This window comes from Polypterus senegalus, chromosome 7, assembly GCF_016835505.1.
Source record: "Polypterus senegalus isolate Bchr_013 chromosome 7, ASM1683550v1, whole genome shotgun sequence".
Taxonomy (NCBI): Eukaryota; Metazoa; Chordata; class Cladistia; order Polypteriformes; family Polypteridae; genus Polypterus; species Polypterus senegalus.
In genome coordinates this window covers 31,541,581-31,562,299 of record NC_053160.1, presented here as the reverse complement: position 1 = coordinate 31,562,299, position 20,719 = coordinate 31,541,581, and the positions used below count along the sequence as shown (strand labels likewise).

At 40.5% G+C, this 20,719-nt stretch overlaps 2 protein-coding genes across 6 annotated transcripts in view; one reads left to right on the top strand and one right to left on the bottom strand.

Annotated features, from left to right (window-relative positions):
* Positions 1–3,662, top strand: part of hexb (hexosaminidase B (beta polypeptide)) — a 49,350-nt gene extending 45,688 nt beyond the window's left edge. Inside the window, exons 13-14 of one of the 2 annotated variants that reach the window (XM_039758439.1) lie at positions 1,533–1,637; positions 3,392–3,662. In XM_039758439.1, the coding sequence (XP_039614373.1) occupies positions 1,533–1,637; positions 3,392–3,455 (169 nt within the window). In that variant the 3' untranslated portion in view covers positions 3,456–3,662. The remainder of the gene's footprint in view (positions 1–1,532; positions 1,638–3,391) is intronic. The other variant, XM_039758438.1, reaches the window with a different exon arrangement.
* Positions 3,663–3,666: 4 nt separating this feature from the next.
* The window catches only part of gfm2 (GTP dependent ribosome recycling factor mitochondrial 2), a 46,304-nt gene continuing 29,251 nt past the window's right edge, over positions 3,667–20,719 (bottom strand). For all 4 annotated transcript variants that reach the window (XM_039758434.1, XM_039758437.1, XM_039758435.1 and 1 more), the window contains 8 exons: positions 20,475–20,574; positions 16,464–16,641; positions 12,912–12,988; positions 12,239–12,377; positions 7,168–7,356; positions 6,797–6,912; positions 5,398–5,580; positions 3,667–4,156 (listed from right to left, as the gene is read on the bottom strand). In XM_039758434.1, coding sequence (XP_039614368.1) covers positions 4,034–4,156; positions 5,398–5,580; positions 6,797–6,912; positions 7,168–7,356; positions 12,239–12,377; positions 12,912–12,988; positions 16,464–16,641; positions 20,475–20,574 — 1,105 coding nt within the window. In that variant the 3' untranslated portion in view covers positions 3,667–4,033. The remainder of the gene's footprint in view (positions 4,157–5,397; positions 5,581–6,796; positions 6,913–7,167; positions 7,357–12,238; positions 12,378–12,911; positions 12,989–16,463; positions 16,642–20,474; positions 20,575–20,719) is intronic.

Below are 20,719 nucleotides of genomic sequence, written 5' to 3'. Positions count from 1 at the left end.
GTGATATTTTGACTCTCGACTCATCATTTTCATTGGAATGTACTTTTCTATTCCTGTGATTATTATTATATATTAGGTAAAATTACCCAGCATTGCCCTTGAGAAAATTGATTGAGAAAAATATAATTAAAAAAAAAAAAAACTTTAAAAATAAATTAACAAACAATGAAGACTTACTAATGTCCTTGTCTTGTGGTCTTGTATGTATGTTATCATCCAGTTGACGCTCAGGACTTGCCAACTGTATTTAATCTGAAAAACAACAGGCGGGCGCGGTGGGCTCAGACATAAAGAATGCTGGCAGTCACCTCCAGTTCGCCCTCTGGTGGTCGTTCTGAGTGTCACCTGGGTGATAACATGCATACAAGACCACAAGATCACCCCCCAACCTTCCCAGAAGGGGGTGGGTTAGGGTTGACTTCACCCTACAGTATTTTTAGTCGACCAGTGAGGAACATGTCTACCAAGTTTCATGAAAATCGCAATAGCTATTCGGAAGTGATGGTGGAACATACATACGTACACACACACACATAGATTTTATATATATATATATATATATATATATATATATATATATATAAATAGAGAGAGAGAGAGAGAGATCTTTTCTTTAATGTTGTTATGCTGCCTTTGTAAATTGAATTACATATATAAATAGTATTTCATTGATTGTTTAAAACATAGTACAGTATATTGTTCTAGTGTCTCTATTACCATTACACTGCTTGATGTAAAGGTGTATGCACATGTGGATTTATTTTTAAACTCTCAGCATACTGCCTGGTTACCAGCAGAGTGTGCCTAGCATGACAGGCACAGCTCGCACAGAGTTTTCCCATCATGCACAGTTTGTGCTGTGGTCAGCTCACATTCATATCTCATGTGAACAGCTCCAGTGTTTGCTTGATACTGAAGGATATCGAGGTCAGTGTGGTTGCTGTCATCACAGTTATGCGTCCTAAACAAACCGAATGGATTAGGAAGGAAATGCTTTTAGGTTTATTATCTAATCGGTGTTTGACTGGGGACTAAACCTCTGGTAACATTGAGCAACCCACAAGAAGTGCTTTCTCACAAACTGATACAACAAAAGAAAAAAGCAAGAATTTTTATAATAAAAGAAAAAGAAAGCAGTTTAAACTTATAAGGGGAAATAATAAAATATTGTCTAAGAATATAATCAGTTTCTGTCTAGAAGTGCAAAGCCTATTAAATGCATTGACCACACATATCCTATTGACTGCTTACATATCTGTCATTGACGGCTCTTACTTCTTAGAGTTACACACATTTGAAGTGTTGTTAGTCACATGGCACATCAATGAAGCACTCATGTTCAGTCCTCAGTGTGCCAACCACAAACCTTGAAACAGTAACCAGACCTCTCAGAGCGGCTTGTCATAGCCCCAGTCTCTATCCTGAGTGAGATACTAGGTGAGATACGGTGTCATGCACAATGGTGATATTTGTTCAGTAAACTCCCAAACTTGTTTTATTAATAACAAACGTTTTTTTGTTTGTTTTTAAAGGCCACGGGCCAGTGCTGTTGCTGAAAGGCTGTGGAGTTCTGAGAACATAAAAGACCTCGGTGATGCATACAGTCGCCTGACTCTTCACCGCTGCCGCATGGTCAAGTAGGTGTTCATTTGCTGCCATTAATGAGCAAATAGAAAATTTACAAATCTGCCAGCTACTTGTAGTCTTAGTGATGTTTTAATGAAGCTTTATAAGCACAACTGGACACACTCCGAGTTGTGCCACAGGGCCAGTTTGACTTATTTGTAGACTACTTCACTTTGTGACATGTGCCATCTTTATACATTTATGTTATTTGCTGTATATGTCATGGCGGGTCAGGCACAAGTCACTAAATGTTAGCTGCTCTTCAACTGTAAAGATTAATTACGTCTGCTTTAAGTTACACAGCAGTCCTTTAAAAGTATTTGTTTGCCGGTACTCAAGCAAGGACAGCACTGAGTAATCAAGCTTATGCAGGGCATGTCTGGATAGCAGTGGCACGTATGTGGAGACCATGCTGATGTATCTCGTACGTCTGTCACAGCATGTACAGGCTGCGGAGCGCACGTGTGTATCTAATATGGAACTGAGTTCAGACAGCACTGGTGCTCAACCATGGAACTTTGGGTTGTTTTTACTTAATTTTATTTGCCCTCACCAATTGGAGTGTCCTTGGAGTCCATTGAGAACTGGTCCACTCAACAATGAAACCTTCTGGGATTTGTTGCCCACTGACGTCACAGTTACAGCACATTTGGGTTCAGTCGGTGGTGTGATTCCTACCTCTGTTGCCAAATTATTGGTTTACTTGAGGTGGGACGAGTGGTCATGCTGTGGGGTTTCTAACTTTTCTCATTTTCAACTGGCCCTTTTTATACCCGTTTACATTCCTTGATTGAAAACATTCATTACAAAAAAAGAAAAAAATAATAATAATCAGCCCCTTGGACTTTTAAAATGACTTACTTGTCTTAAGCCCCATTTGGACAGGGTTGGTCCAGATGGTAGGATAAAGTCATTATGACAGGCGGACATTGGCAATTTTAGTCCCAGCTGAATCGATCATGTCAATAACTCTTTATGGGCTGCGCTAAAGCGTCTGTAAAAGCTAAGCGCAGGTTAAACTGGTCCTGTGCAAATCCTTTCCTGTGGTGGACGAGTTTGTGGACAAAGGAGCTCCACACACAGATTTCCTATCAGAGGGTTCAAGCTTGCAGCTTTGGTAGGTTAACAACCTGCTTGAGTCTTCTTGGTCTAGATAATGTTTTAACAATTAAACAATAAATGCATACTGATTGCCTGACTTCAAGGTAAGTTTATAGTTGGTGAGCTAGAAGCTAACGCCAACGATACATTCTCATCGTTTTGTCCAGCCTCTTAAAGACTCTGTGACAGAAGGACATTTATTGCACAACTCCTTAACTGTGCCCTCCCATCCCAAATGGCTATGTTAGGTGAAGATAAGGCACAGAGTTTCAGCACTGCTCCACATGCAGATCTTCCTAACCCTGGTTGCCACCAATAGTTATGTAGCTACACCACATGAGGCTGTTTTAATGTGACAATAGCCATAGGAGGTATGCTTATCTTTGTAATTTTTTCCATGCATATCCCACACATATTGATGTTTAAAAATTCCTGACATTTTGTGGTAACAGCGACTTTACAGACATACGTCCTGAAGTCTGATCCTATCTGAACAGGGCTTTAGAAAACAAAATAAAGAACTTGAACAGACTGAACAGACCCCCTGATATGATGGCTTCTGGTTGAGGATAACAGTAATGGCTTGTTATCCATAATCAGACGGTACTGATTTATTAAGCGCCATCTTATTGAATAATGATTACATCTTTTGTTTTCCCTACAGGCGCGGTGTAAGAGCTGAACCCCTCTTTGTAGGGCACTGCGACTACGAGTATGAAGGTTTGTAGTGAATCTCCGGAGCGCCTCACAACAAAAGGGAGCACTGCACAGCCATTAGCCCATGCTTGCACTTTTCAGATGATGACAACATTTAAACAAGTCACTATGTTTACTGTGAAATGTTAAATTACAAATAAGTGTATCTAATGTGTAATGATTTCATGCAGATCAGGGTTTTTTGTTTCAAAATAAAAATGAATATGATTTCTGTATTATAAAGTAATCGGATGTCTCTTTTATTTACTCAATTACAGCTTTTTTGAAGACAGTGTAGAATAAGATAAGATTAGTACAGTTAAGTGCCTTTTAGCACTACTGTTGATCACATTTACAGTAAACATAGAAAACCATCCATTCATATCTTACACCCCTGCCCAATATCCCAAGTTCAGAGCTATGGGAAGCAGGAATTTGACAGCAGCATTGGGCACAAGGCAGGAACCAGCCTGGAATGGCCATTGTAATCAAGTCCAGTTCATTTAAGATCACAATTTACAAAACACACACACACCTGAGCTCCGAGTCCTAGTTAGTGCAGTGCAAAATAAAAGAAAACTCAGCCAGTCCAGTGCGAGGTACGGACTTCTCAGTGCCTCACTCTGTTCAGAAGGGCACTCTGGTCCTGCGACGTCATCACCTCATAGCTGGACAGCTCCAGCGTGAACGTGGCTGTCCCACTGGTTAATGTCCGGAGAACAGTTGAATAACCCTAGAAAATGGAGAAGGAGCCAAAAACATTAAGGCAATGGATTACACTCGGTGATGACACATCAGGGGACACGGTTATAAAGCGGACTTCAGACAAAGAACCACAGACGCATGGAATAAACAACCAAGTAGTGTGGTTGGAGAGCAGGACTTCAGGGACCTTCACCTCAAAACTTGATTTTATTGAGTGGATTTGCACCACTACTGATGTTTTTGCTATAGTTTTTAATCAATTTAAAATGGTAGGTTGGTTCAAAACAAAAGTAATCAATTTCTATCAAAAACAATTTTTGGGTGACTCCAAACTTAGTAACGCTGGTCTATTTCTGCATTTTATACTGGAAATGTAGGTTTGTCTTTATATGACAGATTGCACCTCATCCATCTCTAATCCCCAGTTTCATTTGGCTTGCTTCATTGTCAGTGAACAACAGTGTAAAATAAAATGTCAAGTTAAAGCTGTGATTCAAATTGAACACTCAGGTTACTAAGCTTTATATAATAAATAGGGCATGTTAAAAGATAAGTAAATAACCTAACACATCCTAAGACAAAATGAGATTATTTAGCACCATGGGGTGCCTCTACCACGGAGATGTTCTCCTTATTGTTACCAGGCTTATTCAAAAGGAGGGCTCAGTTATGGGACGCACTCTGGACCCCCAAATCTGTGCGCCATTATGAACAATGCTGCACATCCTCTCTCTGACACCGTAACACTGAGGACTTCCAGCCAGCAGTGTGTCAGTAAACACAAGGGGGGCTCCTTTATACCAACAGCAATACGTCTGCATAGAGCCTCACTGGGACTGTCTTTAGTCATTCTGGTGTATAGCTGAGAGGGACTTGTTGTTTGTCATTATAAAGTCATTATTTATGGAGATTATTTCCTCCTGAGGACAACTAACGTTCTATCAATCAATCAATCAATCACACACATTTCAAATCAAGAAATTCAGTGACAGCAAAAGCCTTTCTTAATGTTATACAGGGTGAGTCAAAATGATGTTAACATTTGAATGGCGGAAACAATCTATGTTCAACACGTAGCATATGCGGCACATAAATTCTGTAAGTATATACATAGCAGTACCATTAGTGTTAACATCATTTTGACTCATCCTGTGTTTAAAAATGACACGTGGCACAACAGTATGCAGTGAACAGGACGTCACGTATTGCTGATGGACAAAAAAAAAACCTAATACGAATACCTCCATGTCATTACTAGACAGCACCTACCATCATATTAGCGAGGGGCACAGATGCGGACACCACCTTGTTGTCTTGATAGCTTTGGACTTCTTGAATGTTGCCCCTTCTCTGCGACAGATCCCCCAGCACCAGGCCCAGATAGTCCTCATCCACGGTAATCGCCAAACTCATCAGTGGCTCTAAGATCTGACATCCAGCTTGTTTCAATGCCTGTACGCCAGAGTGGAAAATAAAACTATCTACTATAAATGCATGGTGGCTAGATTAAAATCCTTTAATTTTGGGTAAATGTGAATTTTTAAACTAATACAGTAAAACCTTGGATTGCTAGTGTTTTGCAAGACAAACAAATATTTTTAATAAATTTTAACTTGATAAATGATCAAGGTCTTGCAATGCGAGTATTACGTATACGCTTTGTCTGCCGAGCGTCACGTGATCACAACTGAGCCAATGGTGGTTCTCTCTCTCACTGCAGGATTGTGGGTAATTGTCTCCCATGCTCGGTCTCAGTCGGCGTGCCTCACTCATATAGTCAACATCCGTATGAACGTATACGGTTTACTATAGCATTGTGACCACATGTGCGTAAAGCATTTTTTTATTTTGTGTGCGAGTGATGAATCTGTTTAACGACAATGCAATGTCACATTTCCGCGAAATCCTCAAAAGGAGGCATTTGCACCCGTCATTGGATAGTCGCAAAAAAAGATTCCAGTGAGGCAGCACTGTCCTACACCATAAAATAATATTTTTGGGTTGTGGAACTAATCATCTGAGTTTCCATTATTTCTTATGGGGAAATTCGCTTTGATATACGAGTGCTTTGGATTACAAGCACATTTCCAGAATGAATTATGCTCACAAACCGAGGCACAACTGTACTCTTTACAGCCTAAATCAAAACACCTCTCTCCTAACTGGCTATTAACACTCAGCTGCTTTTTTCTTTTTTGTGTTTCCCCGAGTTCCAAATTTCAAAAACAGACACCTCCAGGAAAACCTGCTGTGCTTGGTCTTTTAAAATACAGGAAACTGCCTGAACAAGTTGATAAGAATGCATTACGAGGTACTTTGGGTATCCAAACACTGCAACAGCACGTCCACAGTTAGAAGTTGGGCAGTACTGCGTGTACGACTGATTTAATAAGACACAAATATACCAAAGTGCTAATAAATCGTCAGGTTTGGTGAGACTCTCACGACTTTCCGAGTAGAAATCTGACTTGTGTGGAGTTCTAGTTGGAACTCAGAAATGTTAACTTCCCGGTTCAAATGGAACGCAGCATAAGCACTGGACGCGTAACACTGGACGCGTAACACTTCCTGGTGATGTCAACTGAGCTCTCCCCTCAGTCCCCTCCACTCTACGATGTCGAGCATGGGTTTAAGACTGTGTGTGATTTTGGAAAAAAAAAAATTGTACCTTGTGTGTGCAGCGGGAAGAGCAGGCAGAAATCATGGCCAAAGACGTTCCTGGCTCTGCTGCCACGGAGAGCACTGTGACCTGCACGCCTTGCACTGGGAAGCCCAAAAGGGGACCTGGAAGACACAGCACATCGTCATTTAAAAATGTCTTTGTTTATTGGCACACACAATCTACCACTGGTCCCTGCTTGCTCTTTCATTTTCTATAATCTCTTTATAATCACCCAGTATCAGAACAACAGAAAACTTGTATCAAAAAATTGAAATGACAGTGCTGATTGCTTGCCAGTGGGCTTCACCATTGCTTGTCTATTAAAATAAAAGAGCATCAAAGTACCCCCCTTGGTGTAACTGCAGATTAGCACGGACCTTGAAGACATGAAGAGTGCATTCCGTTCTCCACAGCGTTCTTCATATCTTGTGCCAGTGCTGCTTCCTGTACACTTTCTGCATAGCTGATCACTGGGGTAGAAACTGACGCCTCCTGCTGCCAGGGTGACACCGTAAGCTGCACGTTCACCAAGTGTCTCTTCCCTCCGATCATTCTGTCCAGTGTGTCTGCTCAGAAAAGAAACATTGCATCATTTTACATCCTCATAAAATGTATTGTACTGGCTATAAAGAATGCAAAAAGAAATTAAAAGGGGCTTTTCTGGGTAGATGTGGCCTACTAGCTAAAGCAGGAGGTCAAACTCAGTTTTCTTGAGGGCCAAAATACCTAATGCAGGTCAGGAAATATCAACAGGCCGCTGTCTTATTAGCTTTACAAACGAGACTCATGGGTACCTGCATGCTCACCACAATCGTGATGTCTCTTGAAACGGCCTCCTCTTTTTATCAGCTTTTATTTTTCTTAGACATTGCAGTGGGTTAGGGAAACTACCAGCAGGCGTGGAATCAAAATCAACACGGAGTGAGAAAGTTATCTCAGTGCATAAAGTCAAATGAGAGCTGCTGTTGGGAGATCAAACAAAATATACTCAATTACACCTGCATTAACACACGCCAGTCTGGTGGCACCTGACTTTAAACATTAAAAAAAATATTTCTAAACACACTGGTGAGGATTCACACAGACCACATCTGGAGCTGCTCAGAAACAGCAATTACATTTAACTACTTCTTCTTTTTTTAGTTACTCCAGTTAGGGGTTGCCACAGCGGAAAATCTTTTTCCACATGCAATCGCATTTAACACGACCTGAAATTCAAATGTGTTTTCTATCCTCATGCAACACTCAAGTCAGCAGGAAAGACAAAAGCATCACGTAGGACGGTGGCAGCAGCCAGGCAAGTCTCAGAAAGGTGGCCTGCCCTGACACTGTGCAGCTTTAAAAAGTGAGCGGAGTGGAGTGTGTGTGAAGGTGAGCTATTGGCATCACGCTGTGCCCTGCCCTCTGCCACGGGTGCCCTGCTCGAGTCCACCGTCAGATTGACGCCATTCCAGTTGGCTTTGTTTACTGAAGCTAGTTGGGACAGACGAGCAAATCAAGAACACAGAATGACGTGTGAAATCCTTAGATACAAACTCACAAGATGTATTTAAACATTAAATTACATATTCGTTTCATATACAGGGTGGTCTAGATCTAATTATGCAATTTTCATTACGCTATAAATGATTAAGTTTATTACTCCAAGCCTGTATCCAACTGAATGGATGACAAGTGGGACATCGCATGGAAAATCAGTGAATTAATTCAATGCAAGTCCATTTTCGTTTATTACAAGATATTTTGAACAATTCTTTTGTCTTGTATTGTTTTCCTGCATTGCATTAAAAGTTGCATTATTAGATCTGGACCACCCTATACATAAAAATAAATAACATTCAAATGAATAGCAAACATCCTCTGTACATATTCTGGCACAGCTAATAAGAAAGTACTCTTGAATGCAATGAAAGCTTCCATAACAAGGCAAGTACAGAAATGTTTTAAATATTCCACTAAGAATGTTTAAATAGTTGTTTAACAGTCTCTCAATTATGCATGAATTTAAAGAAATAAACATTGGTGAAACGTTTCTACATTCAAAATGCCTTCAAAAGCCAAACTGAACTGAGGGTTTAAAGCTGGAGGCGCGAGACAAAAGTTTGCTCTCTGCCTGCATCAATGGGCTCAGCTCAATGACACCATTAATTAAAGTGAAAATGTGAAACGTCACCACTAGATGGTGCTAATCTATGACTTTAGTAATATCAACTCAAATAGTGTTCATCAGAATCACGCAGGCCAAAAACACTTAAGTTCTTTGTGGCAGTGTGGTGTGTCACCTTCTTGTCTTGTCACTTGTACAAGCCGTCAGTTTCCATTCTCTGCCCAGGTCAGGTGCAGTGTGGCACGCATAAGCAGACACTGGAGACGACTTTTAATTCTAAGAGTAAATGTCATCTGGCTAAATTACACATGGATACAATCTCTATATAAAATGGACGACATGGTAAAGGTGTGTTTTGTTTTGTTTTTTTTTTTGTTGAAAACAAGCTGTCACTGTGAGGCCTTAGGTAACGTATTTTGAATATTGATAAAGCAGGCTGCTTTGTAAAATGGAGAAGGGTCAGATCTGGCCTGCAGGTCTTGAGTTTGACACCCTTGAACTAAGACCTCTGACAAGGAAGCAAGTGTTTTATGTTTAATGACAACCCAGTGCATGTCACTTAAGTTTCATTTGCTCAAAGGTTTATCTCTTTGAGGTGCCGTTCACCATTAAAAATGCTAAGTCAAACAAAGTGTGCTTTTCCGTCAGAAATCAGCTTTAGCCAAAGTGTCTAGAGCCTCCGACATCCAGACTTAAACTGATACACTTAACCTTTTGAAAATAAATAAATGTGCTGAACATGGTCACTCTGGATGACGAGGGTTAAATTAAGTTGTGACAGCACTGGTTTAGTGAAGTGTTCACCCCATGGGTCAAAGTCTTTATGTGCACTTAAAGAAACATCTATATATATATATATATATATATATATATAATTCACTAAGGCAAGACACCCATGGAAAGCGGCATGGATTCACTAAGCCGCCTACAAGTAAGACACCTATGGCGCATGCAGGGAGGAGCCACGCCCACCAACTCCAAGACCATTGGATACGACGACAACTCGCAGAGCCACACCCACCAACTCGGACGCGACGACACAGAAAGAACGGCATCATTTATGCTCGTCTGTCGTGGAGGCCTCATGTACCTCCAAGCCACCTTGACTGTTCATAGAGGCATGTTTCTCGCTGAGGTGAGTCGCCATATGCAGCGTGTAAAACAGTTTGCGAGGGGTATCCCATGGGATCCTTAAAACAATCCTTTACAACTGAGGTTAAAACACAATGAAGTAAGCAGTCTTTAAAAACTGAGTTTTTGGTTACGACGCACGACCGCGTGCACCATAGCAAACTGTTTTACACGCTACATACAGCAATTCGCATCCGTGACAAACGTGCGTTTTCTTCACTCACGGACAATTATATGTTGCTCTCTCCAGAGTTCCATCTTTTCATTCACTTTCTGTTGTATCCTCAAACCCTCCCTTTTTAGACAACTGTGTCTTTCCAGAAGTGTTTAGCATTCAATAAATAATTATGCATGAGACTGAGCGTGTGTCTACCCGGCGCAGAGAGGCGTGGGTAAGCTGTTGAACCCCATTCGGGCTGCAAACCATGGAATTCCCCCTAAGTGCGACTCATACGTTCTCAATGGTTACGTCCCTACCCTTTGTACACACCTCCCTCACACCTCGCTACTACCGTGGTCGGGTGTCTTGGAGGATTATATATAGAAAAGCAGCCAAAACTGCACAGTGCAATGAAACATCTACGTGAGTCACAGGTGCATCTGGACTGTGTAAAGACGACAACGACTCAAGTGAAAAGTTGGAGGTGGGCACACGAGCGGGCAGTGCATACTGGATGAGAAATCAGCAGACTAGCATGACGGAGGGAGCTGAATGGACGTCCTTCTCCTCTCCTCCCATTCCACACTCTGCGACTGAGCGCCGTGCAAACCCATCCCTCCGTCTGGCAGGTGAAGGCGCGATTGCGGTCCGCCAGTTTTCAGTCACGGACGATTGTGTGTTGGTTCGTTCCGAGCATTGTTACAAAGTTGCTTTTCTTGCTGATTTATTACATTACTGATTTTTCAAATGTTAATTTTCGCCCTGTGCTTAAGAATCATTAAAAAAAACGGCCTGATTATGCACCGTATGGTATGCCGCGGGTTGGCTAGTTCACTTAAAATGGAAAAGAAAAAGAATTCAAAGATATATGGTAGCTCTGGCAATGGAGACGTCTTCAAACTTGACAAACCTCATTAAGACCCAAAACCCAAACAGTGAGCCCATTCAGTTTTCAACACAAGATTAATTGTATTTTATCCTCCTCTTTGCTTCTGCAATTGCATATCAATGTGACTCATTTTGAGACTCAAAACTAAAGATGAAGGTGTTGAGTCTATGCACATGCTAAAGCAATACAGCAGCTTTAAATTCCGAGTTCTACATCATCAGGCTGTTATCAGCAAGCTAAAACTCATGAAATACGCAACAAATACAACTTGATTCTGCTTCTCAAGATAGAACTGAAAACATTTGTTTTTTGGATAAATTTTACTTACTACTTTTATAAAAGCACAGAATTGCTGTGCAAACCGCTAATCATCAATCTAATACTTGGAGTTTCAGTCATTTACACACATTACAACAAAGAACTAAGCAAGTGTAGTAATGGCTCTCGTGAAACTCAAATTATTCTGCTGTTCAATTAAAAACATACAGATCAAACCACAAATGCATGAACTACGTGTCACTTTGGAGTTTGGTCCTTGATAGTCAGAAGCTATGCTTTCTACCTGGTGTGTCACAGTGTTCATGACAGCTGCTTCAGTACACCACCTCAGTGCTCTGTGTCAGGCCTGTGTGCTCACGCCCTGCGGGTGATTTTTCCCACAGGTTTTCACCCCCATTACACAGACACGCTAGGTTAACTGAAAGTTCTTAATTGATGAGTAAATGTAGACCTGTGTGTGTAATGTCTTGGCATCCTACTGTATATAGGGTTGGTCATTCTTCTTCTTCATCTGTTTAATCTGAAGAAAGCAAAATACAACTGAACTTTTCCATTTTTTAAAACAGAGACTCCACTTACAATGTCTTCATTTCCACTAGTCCATCCATTTATCAAACTTGCTTTATCCTGAGCAGGGTCATGGAGAAGCTGAAACCTATCCCAGCAGGAGCAGGGCATCATTGGACAGGGTGCCAGTCGATCTCAGGGTGAACTCACACACACAAACGGGTTAGTTTAGCAACTCCAATCCACCTAACCTGCACGTGTTTGGAGTGTGGGAGCAAACAGAAGCACCATGGCTTAATGTCATTTGGCCAGACCTGCTGTATCTGTTGCAGTGTTGCAGAAAGTTCATGAACAATTCAAGACCCTGTCACATACCTGAGGCAGTAGCCGCATTCATAATGGTTTCTCTGTATGCCACTTGCAGTGGCCCAAGGTCGGCCTCAATCCCAAACTCCCTTTTAATTCTGTCATGGATAATCTCAATGTGCAGCTCTCCCATTCCACACAGAACAGTCTAAAATGAAACCAGCAAACAAACAGACAAACAAACAAACAAATACATAAGCATTTCAAATATATGTAAATGCAATATTTATGTGTTTTGTCAAGTTTAAATTGCATCTGTACCTTAAACAAATTCATCTTAATACATTTATTATTCTTTTATGTTTTAAAAAATGGGCAAGCTTTGGCTCCTCGGCTAGAAACTGTAGGTTTTTCAAACTGAACAGACATCACAGATAAATAGTGTTAACATTCCTACACATTAAGGGGTCTTCCTGCTCACACACACCTGTGGCACAATGTGACATGATGGCAGGTTTTTTTTCCCAGCTGCACCTAATACTTGTCACTACTGCACAATTGTTCTGCTTTGGTTACTATGAAATGTTACTCAATTTGTTATGTTATGTTGTTATGTTATTGTTATGTTTTTTATATTACTATTATTTAAAGTACATTCTGCTGATTTGCAATATACTATAACAGATGGAGAGAATTCCAGTTACATTTAAAGCATGAGCTCAAAGATTTACACTCCACTTGCCTGTCCAGAGTCTGGATCTATTTTGACAATTAGGCTGGGATCTTCCCTCTGTAAACAGTTTAAGGCATGGTCCAATTCTGAAAGAAACGAATTTACAAGATTTCATTACATCCCAAAGATAAATCTATATTAACCAAAGACAAGCATTTTTTAGATAAATAGATAGATAGATAGATAGATAGATAGATACAGTGGTGTGAAAAACTATCTATTTGCCCCCTTCCTGATTTCTTATTCTTTTGCATGTTTGTCACACAAAATGTTTCTGATCATCAAACACATTTAACCATTAGTCAAATATAACAAAAGTAAACACAAAATGCAGTTTTTAAATTATGATTTTTATTATTTAGGGAGAAAAAAAAATCCAAACCTACATGGCCCTGTGTGAAAAAGTAATTGCCCCCTGAACCTAATAACTGGTTGGGCCACCCTTAGCAGCCATAACTGCAATCAAGCGTTTGCGATAACTTGCAATGAGTCTTTTACAGCGCTCTGGAGGAATTTTGGCCCACTCATCTTTGCAGAATTGTTGTAATTCAGCTTTATTTGAGGGTTTTCTAGCATGAACTGCCTTTTTAAGGTCATGCCATAGCATCTCAATTGGATTCAGGTCAGGACCTTGACTAGGCCACTCCAAAGTCTTCATTTTATTTTTCTTCAGCCATTCAGAGGTGGATTTGCTGGTGTGTTTTGGGTCATTGTCCTGTTGCAGCACCCAAGATCGCTTCAGCTTGAGTTGACAAACAGATGGCCGGACATTCTCCTTCAGGATTTTTTGGTAGACAGTAGAATTCATGGTTCCATCTATCACAGCAAGCCTTCCAGGTCCTAAAGCAGCAAAACAACCCCAGACCATCACACTACCACCACCATATTTTACTGTTGTTATGATGTTCTTTTTCTGAAATGCTGTGTTCCTTTTATGCCAGATGTAACGGGACATTTGCCTTCCAAAAAGTTCAACTTTTGTCTCATCGGTCCACAAGGTATTTTCCCAAAAGTCTTGGCAATCATTGAGATGTTTCTTAGCAAAATTGAGACGAGCCCTAATGTTCTTTTTGCTTAACAGTGGTGTGCGTCTGGAAATCTGCCATGCAGGCCGTTTTGCCCAGTCTCTTTCTTATGGTGGAGTCGTGAACACTGACCTTAATTGAGGCAAGTGAGGCCTGCAGTTCTTTAGACGTTGTCCTGGGGTCTTTGTGACCTCTCGGATGAGTCGTCTCTGCGCTCTTGGGGTAATTTTGGTCGGCCGGCCACTCCTGGGAAGGTTCACCACTATTCCATGTTTTTGCCATTTGTGGATAATGGCTCTCACTGTGGTTCGCTGGAGTCCCAAAGCTTTAGAAATGGCTTTATAACCTTTACCGGACTGATAGATCTCAATTACTTCTGTTCTCATTTGTTCCTGAATTTCTTTGGATCTTGGCATGATGTCTAGCTTTTGAGGTGCTTTTGGTCTACTTCTCTGTGTCAGGCAGCTCCTATTTAAGTGATTTCTTGATTGAAACAGGTGTGGCAGTAATCAGGCCTGGGGGTGGCTACGAAAATTGAACTCAGGTGTTATACACCACAGTTAGGTTATTTTTTAACAAGGGGGCAATTACTTTTTGACACAGGGCCATGTAGGTTTGGATTTTTTTTCTCCCTAAATAATAAAAACCATCATTTAAAAACTGCATTTTGTGTTTACTTGTGTTATATTTGACTAATGGTTAAATGTGTTTGATGATCAGAAACATTTTGTGTGACAAACATGCAAAAGAATAAGAAATCCGGAAGGGGGCAAATAGTTTTTCACACCACTGTAGATAGATAGATAGATAGATAGATAGATAGATAGATAGATAGATAGATAGATAGATAGATAGATAGATAGATACTTTATTAATCCCAAGGGGAAATTCACATACTCCAGCAGCAGCGTACATAAAGAACAATATTAAATTAGAGTGATAACAATGCAGGTATAACAGACAATAACTTTGTATAATGTTACTGTTTAACCCCATGGGTGGAATTTGTAGTCAACTGCAGGACATGTCCAATAAAAATGCACATGAACAGTGGAGCATGATACAGATTCTCCAAAACACATGAACTGTAGCCATCCCAGCCATTTTCTAAAGGCATGGCTTACCCTGATAGCGTTAGACACATCACTAGGGCTAAACCCGGACAAGACGGCAGTCCATTAAAAGGGCACACGCAACCACTCACACTGAGAGGGGCAGCAATCAAGAAGTTTAATAAAATGATTGTTCATCTAGGTCAGGGGTCTCCAATTCCAGTCCTGGTGGGCTCCAGTGGCTGCAGCTTTTCATTCTGACCCTATTCTTAATTAGAGACCAGTTTTTACTGCTAATTAACTTATTTTAAATTAATTTTAATTGACTTGTTTGTTACGATTTATTCTAGTGAATTTCTTAATCGTTCCTCTGAATTGCTTCATTTCTGTCCTTAAATGGCACCCAAACCAAAATGAAATGTGAAGCGAGGGAGCCAACATAAGACCAACTAAGTAAAGGACTCAAACTCCAACCAATTTCACTCCAACCAGTTGCTTAATTAGGTGGCGAGTCTTGTCGTTAATTAAACCCATTCTTTAATTCTGTGGCTTGCTGTTGCTCTTATTTGTCAATGGCAGACATTTTTGAAACTGTTGATTTTCTCTTTTCTAAGAGCAACTATTAAAATGTTTTGGGGATCTGAGCAGATCAGCATTCAGGAGACCTTCACCTTTCTTTATTTTCAGATAACTGTAGGATCGATATCGTTTGCTGGTCATGTTTTGGCTCATTTTGTATCTCAGTGTTGTTTGGCTTCTAATTAGGAAAAAGAAATAATTAAGGGGTCTGAGTCTTCAAGCGCAAGTCAATTACAATTAATTCAAAAGAAGTTCATTAGCAGCAGAAACAGGTCACTAATTAAGAAAAGGGTTAGAATGAAAACCTGTAGCCACTGAAGCCCTCCAGGACCGGAGTTGGGGACCCCTGATCTAGGTAATGTGAATAACAGTCAATGGAAAACAAGTTACAACTGAGCTTAGCAGATCAGTAAATTGCAGTCATAGAACAATAGTTTTACTGTTAGTGTATATAACAACTATCTGAGCTTTTATTCTTTTTTTCCAAGCAATGCTGGTGTGGCAGTCATTGCAAAATAACATCAGCTGTGTGCTGGCATTCATGCTCCCCTGTGAAATAAATGCTGTCCTCTTAGCAGAAAATGTCTGACCAGTAAAAGGAATACAGAACTCATGTCACAAAGAACATTACACCATGTGTTAAAAGAGTTTTTTGGTAAAAGTTGAAAAATCAGCCTCTGCCTGACTGGAGCTTCATTATCACAATTTAGCCTTCCTGAAAACACAGGCCTAAGAAAAGCCATAACTTGAACAGAAAAGCTTTACACAACGTTTATATTGACACTACTAGTCCATAAAACTAAACTAAGATTTTCTAAAACCATTAACTGGAGTTTATGTTGCAGTAAAAGTCTTCTTACATGGTGTACTTTGTGATGAACCCAGTATTTATTAAAGGATCTTACCTGCTTGCTTGGCCATTGACGGGGGCTCAATGGTACAAAAGAAGACGGGTTGTGGGACTTCAACTCCAGCGAGCATCAGCCTTTCCCTGTCTTGGTTTTTTCCCTGATCCTTCTCTGCTCTTCGGGCTGCAGCAGCTACAGATGACTTTGCTGAAACAACTGTATCTCCAGTGGCAGTCTAATGGTGACAAGAGAAAACATTAATGCTCCAAGGAGAGGTGCAATGTGCAAGTTAGACTCTGCATCTGTATCTTTGTTATAATAATGCACAAATTAGAAATTAATAAGGTTATCAAAATTTTGTAAAGAGATATACTTATAATGGTGAAACAATAGGTGTGAAAAAGATAATCACCACTATAATCCAACACAGCATAAAAATGGACAGACAGAATGGAAGTTGAAGATCTACCAGCTAAGACACAGAAGCAAAGCACAAATCTGCAAGTTAAATCTCCACTGAAGACTCAATGTATAATTCTAAGAAACTGATTAATGTGCAAGTGCAATTCTAGAAATACTTATATGTTTATTTTTATTGTATGTGTGAAGCATATTGAGACTGTGGTCAGTATGAAAAAGTACTATATAAAATGAGGTTTTGAAGTTTACTAGATCAATTACTTAACACTAGAATTACCAGAGCCTACGAAAAAACTCGTAATTCCGTCCCACCTTAAACTGCTTCTTAAATCCCTTCACACCTCTCCGCCAGCGCCCTTTGTCTTCTAAATGTGCTGATAAAGAGAAGCCGGCTATTCCATCCCCCCACCAATTTAGAACGTGCACGAACTTCTCTCAGCTCATGCCTTGATTGAGTATCTGGGAGTGAAGTGGAGTTTTAGAGTGGAAATAATAGATCGTTGTTTGGAACACACGCATTTCATGTCTGTTCCGTTTCTACAGTAATCTGTGTCAACACATTGTTAAAACAGAAACTTTTTTATATTCTAGTAGTAGATGACAAAATGTAGGCATAAACTATATAATGTATGAAGCCTGAAGTCCAAATAGCAAAGAAACATTTTCACAAGAATAACACAATTGCACTTTTATTCAAACATATAACTGCAGAAACAAAAAGCCGCCTTAACATGCGACATTGACACCAGTTTACTGTAACTGACTCCGTGGCTCAATAGACTCAGCCCCCGCTTGGGAATCAAGGGTCGCGGGTTCGATCCTCGCCCTCCGCTTTGAGAAGTAAACTGCTCTTGTCTTACTGTTTTAGAATAAAAGCATACATTTGATTTCAGTCTGTAACAGCCGGTGCAATTTATGATCCTTGTAAAGGTTAGCTTTTTTTTTTATTCACTTTTCATTCTCTCAGTCGTTCAGAATCAATCCATACAACCCCATCTGACACGGCTGTTTTCACTAAAGACGCGCTATAGCTCTGCAGTGTACCACGATGCATACTAACGCTACCAAGGTTTCTGACACACAAACGCTGGCGAAGCTGCCTTCTTCGTATCTCACCGTCACTTGCTTTTCGTTTTATTGAGTGTTCCTGCCAGTCCCGCATGTTGCTGTATGCTTTTTCTTTTGTACTACAGGACATGCAGAGGAAAGAATGGTAAAGACCAGTAACTTCGGCGCTATATGCAATCATCAGACACTCCCCATCTGCCCGTGTCGGTCAAGCACAGGAACATATATTGGTGTAAAAGTATAACAAAAGTGCACTTTTATTCAAGTGCACTTTTTCCATCGCCTTTTCCTGTAAGAAGCAATGTCTCTCTATGCTGTGGTTTCTATTACACACCTGAAAGAAAGAGACAATATATGTGAAAATATAATCGCACTAATGCAATATTATTTGAAAACGAACAGCGTCAGATCGGGTGTTAATTTATGCAGGAACTGGAAATTCTCTGATGCGGACCTTCCCCAGGGAAGAAAGTACAGTGTCAGGTGCTCATTCAGTGTAATAGAAACCATAGCACAGAGAGGTGTGTACACGGCAACAAGTACACGTGTCGTAAATGTAGGAAGGACGGTCCTTGGGTGTGTGGGAACTGTTAATATTTGAATGTGATGATTTCATATAGCACGGAATGAAAATCTGCACTTCTTAGCATTGCACCATGCAAGGTGTCGTATCAATCGCCTACTGTAACTTGCTTTCTTTTTTCTTCGGTTATACAGGTAGTTTTGAATAAAAGTGCACTTGTTTTGTTTTGAAATGAAGTGTCTGCGTGCACTTTTCGTGGCATTACACGTGTATTTTTTGAGCATGCCAGTTTGAGCAGTATAAAAAGTATTGAAAAGTATAACAAAACAACGGGCAGATGGGGAGTGTCTGATGATTGCATATAGCGCCGAACTTACTGCTCTTTACTATTCTCTCCTCTGCGCCCTCGAGTACAAAAGAAACAGAATACAGACGCGCTATAGCTCTGCGTTGTACCACGATGCATACTAACGCCCCCCCACCTGGTTCTGACACACAGACGCTGGCGAAGCTGCCTTCTTCGTATCTCACCGTCACTTGATTTTCTTTTTATTCAGTTTTATTGAGTGTTCCTGCCAGTCCCCGCATGTTGCTGTATGCTGGATAGAGAGAAGTGTGTACACTGCTTCTTACAGGAAAAGCGATGGAAAAAGTGCACTTGAATAAAAGTGCACTTTTGTTATACTTTTACACCAATATATGTTCCTGTGCTTGAACGACACGGGCAGATGGGGAGTGTCTGATGATTGCATATAGCGCGAAGTTACTGGTCTTTACCATTCTTTCCTCTGCATGTCCTGTAGTACAAAAGAAAAAGCATACAGCAACATGCGGGGACTGGCAGGAACACTCAATAAAACGAAAAGCAAGTGACGGTGAGATACGAAGAAGGCAGCTTCGCCAGCGTTTGTGTGTCAGAAACCTTGGTAGCGTTAGTATGCATCGTGGTACACTGCAGAGCTATAGCCGTCTTTAGTGAAAACAGCCGTGTCAGATGGGGTTGTATGGATTGATTCTGAACGCGACTGAGAGAGTGAAAAGTGAATAAAAAAAAAAAAAGCTAACCTTTACAAGGATCATAAACTGCACTGGCTGTTACAGACTGAAATCAAATGTATGCTTTTATTCTAAAACAGTAAGACAAGAGCAGTTTACTTCTCAAAACGGAGGGGTGCAGGATCGAACCCGCGACCCCTTGATTCCCAAGCGGGGGCTGAGTCTATTGAGCCACGGAGTCAGTTACAGTAAACTGGTGTCAATGTCGCATGTTAAGGCGGCTTTTGTTTCTGCAGTTATATGTTTGAATAAAAGTGCAATTGTGTTATTCTTGTGAAAATGTTTCTTTGCTATTTGGACTTCAGGCTTCATACATTATATAGTTTATGCCTACATTTTGTCATCTACTACTAGAATATAAAAAAGTTTCTGTTTTAACAATGTGTTGACACAGATTACTGTAGAAACGGAACAGACATGAAATGCGTGTGTTCCAAACAACGATCTATTATTTCACTCTAAAACTCCACTTCACTCCCAGATACTCAATCAAGGCATAAGCAGAGAGAAGTTCGTGCACGTTCTAAATTGGTGGGGGGATGGAATAGCCGGCTTCTCTTTATCAGCACATTTAGAAGACAAAGGGCGCTGGCGGAGAGGTGTGAAGGGATTTAAGAAGCAGTTTAAGGTGGGACGGAATTACGAGCTTTTTCGTAGGCTCTGGTAATTCTAGTGTTAAGATGAATTAACCTCAATAACCTGCATATAAATCACAGTAGCTTCAGAATATCTAAAAAAAGAAAGTTCACCACCACAGTGCCCATGATAATCCGTTTATAAGCAAAAACTGTATACAGACTCATAACATACCATTCCCAGACTTGAGTCTTCTAATTTAGAGTCGCCTCGGGGTGAAGTATATCCTGGCAGTACTGGGAAAACCAGAGTACCAGGAGGAAATCTCCACATAAACAACAACCAAGCATGGGATTAGAGCCACAACATCAGATCTGCTCTCCCATGGCACCTAACTTGTACAGACTGTCCAAAAATCTATTTACCTGCTTGAGTCCCACAGTAAGTGCAATATTTCCACTGGTCAGAGAAGAAATTTCTACATGCTGGTCAGCAAAGGGGAGAAGCAGACGACTCATTCTCTCTCTGAAAAGATACGTAAAAAAGCATCTTGAATACTATCACCAATATGTCTCTAACAGGTAATTCCCTTTCACAGGAAATTAATTTACTCTTATCTAGAGAGAGCTACCCGAGAATGTAAGAACATAACATTCTCAAAGCTGTTTAA